We start from the raw sequence: 13,792 nt of genomic DNA, 5'->3' as shown, positions 1-13,792 counted from the left end.
CAATCGTATTATATTCTAATTCATACACAATCTCTTCCACAAAATGATAATAAATTTATTATACACTATTTCACATATTTTAAACAAAAAATATTTTTTCATGTTCAAATCAATATACAAAATTTCAGGAGCCACACCACTACCACATTATATCCGAATTCATGTTATCACGGGGCGCATTTTGGCAGGGTTACACTGTACTATAAAATTTACATCAATAGTATATATTTGTATTTTTAAATTTAGTGACTGTCATGTATGCTTATTGTTTTATATGCACTAATTGATAGTGAAAATATACCACTACACAAGCACCTGAAAAGTTCGGATGTTTATGCATCTCATTGACATTTGAAGGAACAAAAAAAATAGTTGATGAAATTAAGAAAAAAATAACAAGAAGTAAAACGACATAATTAGGACCAAGTAAATATATCAATTATGAATCCAGATCTGCCAACCCTTACGATTTTGCCATAAGTCTTACGAAAATTACCCTTAAAATACAGACTTAATGGCATAAAAGTAAAAACTACGAGAAAATGACCATTGCTGAAAAATCCAGATAAATGGTTCATCCTTGTTTGATTTGGATCTGGGTTTCATATTAGAATTACTGATATTAGTTAGGAAACCAGACTAAGTTTAAAGCAGCACCTCGGATGCTTTAAACTACAACCTATTTGTTCATGTGAAGCGTCTGGATGATCAAACTGTTGATTTTAGAATTTTTTAAAATGGCATCCAGCAGGCAATGCATGTTAAGGCGAAAGGGATAATAAGCCTCTTGAAAAGTTTTCATAACCAACACTTAACTCATTCAGCCCCAGACCCGTTATTTTTTATCAGTATCACTGATGCTATGCCCCAGCAGCGCTAAGCTGTGTCTAGCTGCGTGTGCCCCAGAGTTTTTACCTGTTTGAAAAATTTTGTAAACATCGTGCACATGCATTCACTCTTACCTTAATTTTTCTGCTTATATCCAATTAAAATCCAAGAAAGTTTCACCATTTATTGCAAATGAATTTGTCTACACAGTGATGTATTTTTTTCCCTATTTGTCCAAGTCTTTCACGACTTATTTATACAGAATTTACAAAATTATGTGCAACATTTATCCGCAAGAACTCGATCATCATCGCTGTCAGCATCCTCATTTTCGGACGATTCAATCTCAGAAACTTCTATGTCCGAATCTAAATCTCACAAAATATCCAACTGAAAAACATATCTTTCCTCAGCTTGCTCAGTATTTTCAAGATCAAACCCGAGAAACTCCTCATTTTTGCTCTCATCAAAAATCACTCTTACGTCCGCCATCATTTATGATTTTTCATGACCTGAACACGTGTAGTTAAACCACTTTCAAAACAGGAGCCCTTAGCTTCTGAACAATTCAAATTTCCGCAAATGAAAGTAAAATCATTTCTGATTGGTTTAATAGTTGTTAGTTCTTGGAATAAACCCATTTCTAACCAATCAGAGACGTTGAATCTAACACACATTCATCACGCTTGGAGACGGGATCGGCCATTGAATGCAGTAAAAAAGTCACGACTACAGGCGGGATCGGCCATTGAATGCAGAAACCCGATCATGCCTACAGACGGGATCGGGGCTTAAAGGGTTAAGAATGTAAAGGAATATTTAGATTCTTGTGAATAAAGCTGGAAGAGACACAATTATGTTTATTGGACATAACATACCAATTTGAGTTTGTCTTATGGTGGGAGATATAATTGCCGTCGTCATGCAAAATGGAAAAAGAATTCCCAAGAATTACATCAAGTTGAGAGATAGCAACAAGCCATTGAGCTGCATAGTGTTTGGAACTAAATTTTGTGCATCTGTACTAGTGGTAAATAAAATCTACTTGTATTTTAGAAACTTTTCAGTTGAACGTAATGTTCATTGTCACTGCATGTTCAAATACTGAACTTTTAATTACATTTTCAGGCTTTACAATAGCAGTTTGTGATATTTTGTTACACTATTCTGAAAACTGGTCAATCTTATGGAGAGAAAAAAATCAACTGCCTTACTGAGACGGACTCCTCAGGGTTGGCAGCTCTGCGAATCACTTTATTAGCATCAGAACAATCATTAGAGAGACAAGTTTTTTGTCTTATACTACTATTCCTTTGGCAATCTTACTGTGTATGACTGCACTCAATGGTTTAAGTGGTTTGAGTGTCCGCCTTGGATATGGGAGGTCACAAGTTTGAACCGTGACTGAGTCATACCAAAGACTTATAAAAAAATGGTTCTAGCAGCTGCACATCTTGATGCTCAGCATTAAAAGTTGAGAGTTAGGACTGGTTGGCCTGGTATCATGATAACGTGACTGGGTGGGACATCATGTCACTTGTCGATGACATGATGTCCTAGCACAATATACTGCCACATTGCAGATATCATAGTAATATGAATACAGTTTATAAAGCTATGTTACAAACCTAAATCATATGCACACTGTGAATGCTTATTTTTGCATATTTACTTATTATGCAGATTTTACAGTGCATATATATATTTATATATGTGAGTGTGTGTGTGTGTGTGTGTGTGTGTGTGCGTGTGTTTGTGTATATACATATATATATAGTATTACACTGTATGATGAGAAGTATACATTTTTTTATTAAAAGGAAATGAGGTTTGCTGAGTTTACTTTTAGTGAAAAATGTATACAAGGGATATATCAAAGATACAATCATACAATACATATATTTTTTTTATATCACATAGAAATACACATACTTGTATGCTTGTGTCTTGAACATTGAATGCACAGCCATTCAGTCACTGGCAAGTATATTGAAATGAGTGGGGAATATAGACTTAACGAAATGATGAACCAACTCGAGTTAATTAAAATAATTAAATTTATTTACCTTTGATCTAAGTCATTTTTGTGTTTTAATTAACATTTCTACTCACTATAAGATTGTTTTTATCCTCAATCTTCCACTGGTCAGTTTGTCTGTAAATTTTACCATTATTCATAGGCCCAAAGACATTACTACATGATATATGCAAAAATCTGCTATGTTAATTATTTTTTTTAATGCTCTGGTGGCCTAGTTCTTAGAGTGTCTGCCTTGGAAGCAGGAGGCCATGGGTTCAAACCCCAGCCAAGTCATACCAAAGCCTTACAAAAATGTTACTAACAGCTGCCTCGCTAGGCGCTCAGCATTAAGAATTTAGTGTTAGGACTGGTCGTCCTGGTGTCAGGATAATGTGACTGGGTGGGATATTATGCTACATGTCTATGGCATGGTGCCCCAGTGCAAGGCATCACTATAAACTGCCACACTGCAGACATCATAGCGAAATGACTGAAAAATTGTTAAAGCTACATTAAAAATCCTAATCATACACATGCACATGTTAATTTTTTCACAGATTTTCGCCAGTAGCTTTCAACGATGGTAAAGAGGTGGAGTTTGGGTTTGGGAAGACTTAAAATAAAATGATTTTTTTTATTGTGGATTCCTTTGTTCATCTATTGGTCAGTTAATCTGCTGCCAGACCAACCAACACATGCGAGAGAAAGAGACAGATGGAGTGCAGATAGTATGATATCATCATTAAAACTGTACTTGGGAAAGAATCTTCCTTTAAAAATACACAAAATGTCCAGTTTTTTCTTTTCTTCAAAAGCAATGCTTGTTCACATTTTGGCTTGTGTTTGCATGCATGTGCTTGTGTTTGTGTTTATGTAAAAAATAGTCATTCAGTAACATAAAGACTGTTAAATAACGGTTTATTGGTTAGAAAATACATTTCTTATGAGCTCTGGGATGTTCAAGTACCAAATAAGTATAGAGTAAAATAATACACTTTGAAAATCTATGGGATCACATATATAATTTTATAAATACATACATGCATGCATGCTTGCATCCATTCATCCATCCATACATCCATACATACACACGTACATACACACATACATGCATATATACACACATACATACATACGTGCATACATACATGCACACATACATGCACACACACATGCACACACATACATACATACATACATACCTACATACATACATACATTGATGCACACACACACACACACACACACACACACACACAAACACATACATACATACACACATACACATGATCAGACTTAGTATAAAGAATAAGATCAACACGGTATTGGTTGATTTTCATTATATCTGATATCTGTGCATATTAATGAAATAAAGGAGAGAAGATCACAGACCGTGAGCAACAGATGGCCAGATGGGTGGAGCACTACTCAGAGCTATACTCCCGAGAAACGTCAGTCACTGATGCAGCCCTTAGCAGCATAAAGAAACTTCCCACCATGGAGGAGCTTGACAAAGTGCCCACCTTAGAGGAGTTCAGCAAAGCAATCAACTCCTTCCCAAGTGACCGCTCTGGTGGCCTAGTGGTTAGAACGTCCACCCCGGATGCGGGAGGTCGTGGGTTCGATCCCCGGCCGAGTCATACCAAAGACTTACAAAAATGGTACTAACAGCTGCCTCGCTTGATGCTCAGCATTTAGAGGTTAGTGTTAGGACTGGTCGGCCCGGTGTCAGGATAATGTGACTGGGTGGGACATCATGCTACATGTCTGTGGCATAATGCCTCAGTGCTAGACATCACTATAAACTGCCACATTGCAGACATCGTAGCAATATGACTGAAAAATTGTTAAAGCTACGTTAAAAATCCAAATCACATCACACACCCTCCCAAGTGACAAAGCACCAGGAAGTGACAGCATCCCGCTCAAAGCTATCAAACATGGGAAACCAACATATTTACAAAAACAAAGGTGACCAGAGTGACTGTAATAATTACAGAGGGATCTCGCTCCTGAGCATCATTGGTAAAGTGTACGCCTGCATCATACTCAATAGGCTGCAGTTGCTGGTGGACCGTGTGTACTCGTTATCCCAGTGCGGCTTCAGAGCAGGCAGGTCATTGACAGACATGATCTTTTCCCTATGACAACTCCAAGAGAAGAGCCGAGAACAAGGTCAGCCACTCTACATGATGTTCATCGATCTCACCAAGGCCTTCGACCTGGTCAGCAGGAAGGGCCTATTTGAACTTCTCACTAAGATCGGTTGCCCCCATAAACTCTGCAGCATGATAATCTCTTTCCATGCCGATATGAAGGGAACAGTCCTGTATGTTGGATCCTCCTCAGACTTCTTCCCAATCAACAGTGGTGTGAAGCAGGACTGCGTGCTGGCACCAATCTTTTTCGGGATCTTTTTCTCCCTGCTCCTGTCCTACACCTTCGACTCATCCACTGATGGTATATATCTGCACACCAGATCCAACGGGAGGCTGTTTAACCTGGCACAACTGCGCTTGCAGACCAAAGTGAGATTGGTGCTCTTAAGGGACATTTTTTTTCAGATGACGCAGCTGTTGTGACCCACACCTAGGATGCCTTCTACGGACTGAGAAACCATTTTGCTAATGCCTGCAAGCAGTTTGGGCTCACCATCAGCCTGGAAAAGACAAACGTGAGTGTGCAAGATACTACCATTGCCCCTCCTATCAAAATCGATGGTGTCACCCTGGAAGCAGTCAACAACTTTACTTACCTGGGGTCAACCATTAGCAGCATTCTTTCAGAGCTGGACAGAAGGCTTGGAAAGGCAAACACCATCATGACACGACTAACAAAGAGGGTGTGTGAAAAAAACATGCTGACAGAGCACACCAAGATTCAAGTCTACCAGGCTTGCGTTCACAGCACCCTTCTTTATGGAAGTGAGATCTGGAACACCTACATGAGGCAAGAGTGCCAGCTCAACTCCTTCCATATATGGTGCCTAAACCGCATCCTGAATATCAGCTGGCAAGACTGCGTCCCACACAGCGAGATCCTGCAGCATGCAAGTATTCCCAGCATGTACGCCCTGCTGAGTAAATGCTACCTTCGATGGCTGGGACATGTCCAATGCATGGACGATGGGGGGCTGCCAAAGGACATTCTATATGGACACCTGGCCACTGGCACCAGAAGAGTCGGCCACCCCCAACTCCATTTCAAGGATATGTGCAAGAGGGACATGAAGGCATGTGACATTTCACCCAGTGGCTGGGAAGTGCTGGCTGAGGCACCATGACACACTGACGGTAAGCAGGGGCATAGCAGTCACTGATGCAAGGAGAGGCCAGCTGGCGGCAAAGAAACGTGAAAGAGAAAGAATAGCACAGCATCAACCCCAGCAACTCAGACTTCCCAGTATGTCTGCACCAACTGCAGTAGGGACTGTCACTCACACACAGGCCTGTACAGCCACAGCAGATGATGCCAAAACCCCAGAGACAGACAACACTCCAAGGGTGCTATTCATAAGGTCTCTTGAGATCGAGCTGCCAATGATTAATGAAGTAAGACTACATCTGATTGGTTGTTTTTTTTTACCACTCCAGAGACTTATTTTTTATAGGAATTTATATCGAACTTGGCAAATAGGCTTATGTGATTAAGGTATCGGATGAATATGGTTCCAAGTGACATCCATGCATATTAATGAGGCTGTGATTTTTATGAGCTTGTCAACACTCTAGCAACTCCAACATTTTGGATTAGGTTGTGATCAAACTTTTCAAATAGTCTTAAGTCTTCAAGATGTTGGATGAACTTGATTATGAGCAAGGGTTATATATATTTATGAGGTAACCTTTTATGTGATTGGCTAAATTTGTTACTAATCTGGAGACTGAATTTCAATCTGATATTTGGGGTAAATAATCTTATATCGTCTTTGTGTTAGTATCTGGAATAGGAGGGATGTATACATTTAGAAGAGGCAATTTGCATTTGATTGGCTAGGCCCTTTACCTCTATAGAGCCTTGATTTTTCATCTCAATTTGATAAAACTTGGTAAATAGGTTCATATTATCAGAATGTTGGATATATTCAATTATGAGAGTCTTTGCACTTTAATTATGCCTTTATCTTTGGAAATAGTTCTTATCAGAAAGTAGTGAATATGATACATTCAAGATGATAAAGTGGTTTGGAGAAGGTTTTTGTAGGAATGCATTCTTTCATTACTTCATAGGACTGCTTATGTAAGCCAGTGAGCAATATCAGTCCAACCAGAGATGCTGCCAGGCTACGCGAATGTGTAAAAAGAGCAACATTTATACAAATTTGCACACTTAGAGACCAGCGATGCATGACAACTCCCACAAATTCAAGTTACACATTTGAAAATGTCTTCTGCACAGTATGCAGTTTTTATTCATTCACCTGTAAAGTGCTTGTCATGACATAAGTCATGATAGTTTAGGTATCATAGTACTTTTCACAACCTGTCTTTTTTTTCATAACTGTTTACGAATCTGGGTCCTTCGGCTTGACATGGATGAATGTTAAACTCAATTTCTTTGAAACATTGGACCCTGGAACAAGCATTCTGTCGTAGTTTGAACCTTACAGCAAGGAAGTTTTACAAATGCTCGTAAGCTACCTAAAAATTCCCAGATGGCTGATTCCCAGTGTGGTTCATGCTTAGATGATGGTTTTGTTCTGCAGATAGTGGCTGCTGATAGTGATGAAGGCAATTTTATTTTTAAAGTTTTGAGTTATATCAAATTATTAGACCTGGCAAAGCATTAATGGAGATACTAGTGAATCATTTTGAAATTGAAAATGGTGTTAAATACAAATCCATTGTACATGCTTATTTTTTTAGAAAAAGAGCATGTGGCTCTCTCACAAACACACACACACACACAAGCACACGGTGGTATTTTGAAATTAAATGTAGAAATGGCAGAATAACAAGCTGAATTAAAATACAATTTAAGAGTGCAATTTTTATTTCTTATCTCAAACAGTTTAGGCCAGCAGGATCTTGTGCTACAAAACCATATAGTCCTATTAGGGTTAAGATAAATTTAATAAATAAGAATTTATAAATGAGATTAAGAAGTAAACATTTATTTGATCAAAATACCTCTGCCTGAGCAAGCATACTGTGGCATTGATAGACTTGAAGCCCTAATACGGCATTATGGAAATGATGGTAAATATAGCAACAGAGTCAGTATAACACTGGATCAAATTGTAAACAACAACCATAAAGAACAGTTTTCAAATTTGTTCCAGCTGGCTAAGCTAGCTATGTTTATGCCCCATCAGACAGGAGACTGTGAAAGGGGGTTCTCAGTACAGAACAGTATTCATACACTGACAGGAGACTATGAAAGGGGGTTCTCAGTACAGAACAGTATTCATACACAGACAAGAGACTATGAAAGGGGGTTCTCAGTACAGAACAGTATTCATACACAGACAGGAGACTATGAAAGGGGGTTCTCAGTACAGAACAGTATTCATACACAGACCGGGAGCAGATTAAGCAGAGAAACAGTTAACAGATTATTGCTTGTACAACAAGAGGCAACATCTTTTAAACATTTTGCATTCAGTAAGGCTCTGACAGAGGGGAACAGGAAGAGAGAGAAAGAGATGAATATTTAAGTGTTAGGTAAATATTAAACTATTGCCATTTCCTTCTCCTCTCCTTTTTTTCTACTTCCCCTTTATATTTTTGACAAGGGAAGAGCTCCTCCCTTTAGATAAAATCCTGGCAGCATCTCTGCTTTCCTACTTGGGCCTCAGTATTTTTTGTCCCACAACATTGAAAACTTGAACTGACTGAAATGAACATGGGGTATGCAGCTTTGTCAACATTGTAAAGTTCTATATATTCCAGCACACTAATTTGGCTGTCCTCTTGCAGAGTGTGTAGACACTAAGGTTACCCAGGTCATGCAAATTGTAAACTGACCACAATATCTAGCCATGAAAATGCATGTCTTTTTTATTCTGATTTGGACTACCATATATACTTGCTTATAAGTTGAGTGAGTCTACAAACAACAAAGATCATGATCTGCAATCACATAATGTGCCTGCAAATCAGGTTATATGTTGTTATTTCTACTGATTAATCCTAACAGACTGCACACTCAGATCTACTGGCACATTATGCTACAGCAAATCTGGGTCTGTGCAGTTTGCAGTTTGACTTGTCTTATAAGCAAGTATAGACAATAAGCAATTACACAGATAAATAAATAATACATCTATTTAATTTCAGGGCAAGTGGGAGCTCCACTTGCAAGTAACTTTGTCAAGTTAGTAGACATTCCAGAAATGGATTACTATGCCAAGGATGGCAAAGGGGAGGTAAGTTCATGATATTCAGATTGTTACAGGAACTGATTCATGTGCCATGTATAATAATAATAATAATAATAATAATAATAACAATCATCATAATAACGATAATACTAATAATAATTAACAAGTTTATTTTTTATGAGAGGACCTCATTTATTAAATACTGTTCTCTCCTGAGACCCTTGGAATCCATAAAGTATAAAAGCACAAAGTGTATATGATGTGCAGTAACACAAATTGGACTGCATGTATTTAAATATTTACATTTACATTGACAGCTGCTTTCCAAGCCAATGGTCACAGGTATTTTTTTAAAAACATTCAGATTTGTTTTTTGATCTAATGGTTTTGGGGAGTTCATTCATAAAATAACACCGGATTAAGCAGCTTTTTTAAAAGGTATTTGTTTTGGGAAATGGTGTTCTACAGTGATAATTTGTAAGTGATCACAACTTGGTGTTGTTCTTCTGACTTGAAATGAAACATGCCATGCAAATATTGTGGACAACAGTCATTCTTAACTTGAGCATTAATGTGGACTTATGGCAGGTTATTCTTTGTTCAGACTTCAGCCATTTCAATTTTGAAAAGAAAATTTTGTATGGGTAAATAATCATTGCTGCACGTTTTTTGAATTTTGTGTGGATTTCTTAAATATTGGTATCAGTTGTATTTGCACAAATTGTACAACAATGGTCCAATAGAGGAAGAAAGAATGCATTGTAAAATAATCTCCAGTGGTTGAATGGTAGGTAACTTTTTATCCTCTGTGAAAGATAAATTATTAAACTTACATTGAGCAAATGTGTTTCACTTGCTTTCATGTATTTCACTTGCTTTTGGGGGCCCCGAGTGGCTGAGTGGTCTAAAGCGCTCTCCGTTACGGATCACTGCCATCTCACCTCTGTCTGCGTAGGTTCGAGTCTTGGATTCGGCCAATGTGGGTATGTGAGAAAGCTTGCCAGTAGCTTCTCGAGGGTCGGTGGTTCTTTCCATGGTTTTCCCGGGTTCTTCCTCCACCATTAATACTGGCCGCCATGTATAGCCTATCGTGTGCTGAAAAATGGCGTTAAACCCAACAACAACAACATGAAGCTTTTGATCTTGTAGACCATGAAATTTTACTTTTAAACTGTAAATCTATTGATGTAATGAAAACTTCTAAACTGGTTTAAGTCTTACTTAACTGATAGAGTGCAAACAATAAATGGTCACCTTTTTAAAAGTAAAAATATTATGGTGTAGTGCTGTAGGGCTCTATCCTCATGCCTCTGTTATTCATTGTGTTTATTAACAGCTTACTGGTAATGATAGGTAATTCAGTTTCTTCCAGTGACCTTTATGCAAATAACACTACACTATCTGATCCATGAATGATACCACTTCATTGCCTCTCTCCCCCCCCATTTTTTAACAAAAGTAATTATAGATTTAACAAAATTAACCCCATGGGTATATCTTTGACATTGTCCAAGATAAGTTCAGTGATTTTCGACTCATGTATCAAGTTATAGGTCAGAATTTCAAGACAAAAGGTTCTGTACTCCACTACTTCACTTGGGTATCTTGTGAACATATTAACTGTAACTTGGACATATAAAAACATATTTTTGTTACCAAATTTGTTATGTTGGAGTTTCTCAAGAATATCAGAGATGGTAACAATGATCAGCAGATAAAATGAATAAAAGGAAGAAGAAACAGACTTTTCTTCCATTCCTGGAAATTCTTTTCAGCTAATAGATCATCAGTACCTTCAATAGACTATGTTGTGTTAGGGTCATTGTATTTTGTTTTATTGTTGACAGAGAATTAAAACTGATGTCTTTGGTTACCTTTTGTATCATTTTTCTTTCAAATTTACTCACAATATTAAATCACATTTACTGGATTGCAAGATTGATTTGTAGAAATTTCAATTTCCAAAATTACTTGTCATAATTTACATTAGTTATATACCCTGATTGTGCATCATCCTGAATTTGGTTTCCACATAATAACTTTATCAAAGATTGTTTTATTGTTTGATTTTAACCAAGGTTGTTGTGTCTTTGTGTTGAGGAAACCTCGAACGAGTTCGATTTCCAGAATTGTGCAATATCATTTACATGAGTTATGCCCCCTGATTGTGCATCATCCTGACTTGGTTTCTGCAGCATTGGATTTCCAAAGATTGTTGGGGTTGAATCAAATTTTGGAACTTGGTTTGATATTGATGATACCTTGAATGAACTGATTTCCAGCATTCCACAGCATGATTTAGAGGAGTTATGTCCCCTAATTTCCATCCTCCAAACTTCCTGCATGATAACTTTAAAAGAATTTTTAAATTTATCATGCACTTTTATCTTGATGTGATCTTGAATTAATTTGATTTCTATAATTGTATGACATCATATAAAGGCTTTATGGATCTCTGATTGTACTTTACTTTGGTTTTTCAGCATTACTGTACCTAGGCTTGTTGGATTTCAGCTTGATTTTTTATGCAGCTTTATATAAATGAAATATTGAATAAACTGTAGTTACAGCGTTTCACATCATCATTCAGAGAGTTATGGCCCAGTCTGTTCATTTCTTTACAACAAAAGTTCCTCTGTTCAAAGCCTAGTAAAGTAAGTTGTAGTAAGCTTGGTCATTTGGGATGCAGCCATTGCTAACACCTCTATTTATTTTCTTTCTAGACAAAATTCTTGACTTTACTACACATGTATAAAGAGTTTGTTTTTGGCAATCAGCATCTGTACATTTCTTCTTTGCCTTACAGCAGCAGATAGAAAAATATAGATACAGTTATCCGTCAGTTTAATGCTGTGTAAAAGTGTACATTATAAGCAAGTATGCCTTCTACAGTATCAGAAGAGGATGCATCCCAGAACTGAGATCCATGGTCATACATGTTATATGAGGAACAGTACAGTGATATACTGAGATCCATTGTCATACCTTTGTTATATGAGGAACAGTACAGTGCTATACTGAGATCCATTGTCATATCCATGTTATATGAGGAACTGTGCTATACTGAGTTCCATAGTCAGACCCATGTTATATGAGGAACAGTTCAGTGCTATACTGAGATCCATTGTCATACCCGTGTTAAATGAGGAACAGTGCTATACTGAGATCCATAGTCAGATCCATGTTATATGAGGAACAGTACTATACTGAGATCCATGGTCATACCCATGTTATATGAGGATCAGTTCTATAACAAGTTACGTAGTCATACCCATGTTATATGAGGAACAGTACTATAATGAGGGGGCCCCGAGTGGCCGAGTGGTCTAAAGCGCTCTTCATTACAGATCACTGCCATCTCACCTCTGTCTGCGGCGGTTCGAGTCTAAGATTCAGCCAATGTGGGCATGTGAGAAAGCTTGCCAGTAGCTTCTCGTGGGTCGGTGGTTCTTTCCGGGGTTTTCCGGGTTCTTCCTCCACCATTAATACTGGCCGCCATGTATAGCCTATCGTGCTGAAAAATGGCGTTAAACCCCACAACAACAACAACAACTATAATGAGATCCATTGTCATACCCATGTTATATAAGGAACAGTGCTGTACATAGGTGCATTACTGCAAGCAGCCGCTGTATCACTGGGAACAATGGTATTAATATTTTGTCTGAAACAGTCACACACAGAGAGGGTATAGCATGACTGTCTTCACAGGCAAGACTCAATTAAAAGTATGCATGTTTAGGATACATTTTTGCTTCAGGTTTGTGCCAAAGGTCCCAGTATATTTCTTGGCTACTACAAGAATCCAGAGAAAACCCAGGAGGCATTAGACAGTGATGGATGGCTACATACAGGGGACATAGGAATGTGGTTACCTGTAAGTTTTGCATTGAAAACATGTTTGTATAACCTGCACCCAAAATTAACAGTTAAACCCATATCTGCACTGTCTGATCATTCAGAACCCTAAGTCAGACCTTTGTCTGCCAATACAGTATGTTACAGGTGATCTTGGTCGATGTTATTCACTGTTGAATGTTCATTATAAACAAATATAGTATCCTAGATCAGAAACTCTCTGGAATCTCAACAGAAATGTCTCCCCATCTCAACTCTCAGCATTAAAGGTGTAAACCAAAAATATAATGGTATTGACTACACTGTATGATGTGTATTATGGGTATTGACTACACTGTATGATGTGTATTATGGGTATTGACTACACTGTATGATGTGTATTATGGGTATTGACTACACTGTATGATGCATATTATGGGTTATTAATAAATGTTTCATTCACATACTTATTATCTACATACTTCTCAAAGAAAAGGTGGAAATTATGTTGTCCTGTGTGTGTGCGTGCATGCGTACATGCATGCATGTCTGTCTCTCTCTCTCTCTCTCTCCTTCACAGACCATCATTGAGACTTCAAACCTTGGGATATGATTGGGAGTGTTTGTAGATATGCTCAGATGAGGGTTTATATGGAATCTTTGGCTCTTGCCCCAATTGTGGTTCCTGGGTCACAACTTAGAAACTATTGATATCACCATGCAGTAACTATGTTTTTATTTATTGTGCATTAAAAGATTAAGTCAGATTTGTAACTTACTTTTGC

At 37.7% G+C, this 13,792-nt stretch overlaps 1 protein-coding gene across 5 annotated transcripts in view; it reads left to right on the top strand.

Moving 5' to 3' along the window:
• Nucleotides 1–13,792, top strand: part of LOC149805888 (long-chain-fatty-acid--CoA ligase 1-like) — a 109,016-nt gene that overhangs the window by 70,796 nt on the left and 24,428 nt on the right. For all 5 annotated transcript variants that reach the window (XM_089950637.1, XM_089950639.1, XM_089950641.1 and 2 more), the window contains 2 exons: nt 9,127–9,215; nt 12,931–13,047. In XM_089950637.1, coding sequence (XP_089806763.1) covers nt 9,127–9,215; nt 12,931–13,047 — 206 coding nt within the window. The remainder of the gene's footprint in view (nt 1–9,126; nt 9,216–12,930; nt 13,048–13,792) is intronic.

Source organism: Sinohyriopsis cumingii, chromosome 2, assembly GCF_028554795.1.
Source record: "Sinohyriopsis cumingii isolate HCF-2022 chromosome 2, ASM2855479v2, whole genome shotgun sequence".
Classification (NCBI taxonomy): Eukaryota; Metazoa; Mollusca; class Bivalvia; order Unionida; family Unionidae; genus Sinohyriopsis; species Sinohyriopsis cumingii.
Note: the sequence above shows the minus strand (reverse complement) of the source record. Positions and strands in the feature narration are given on the sequence as shown.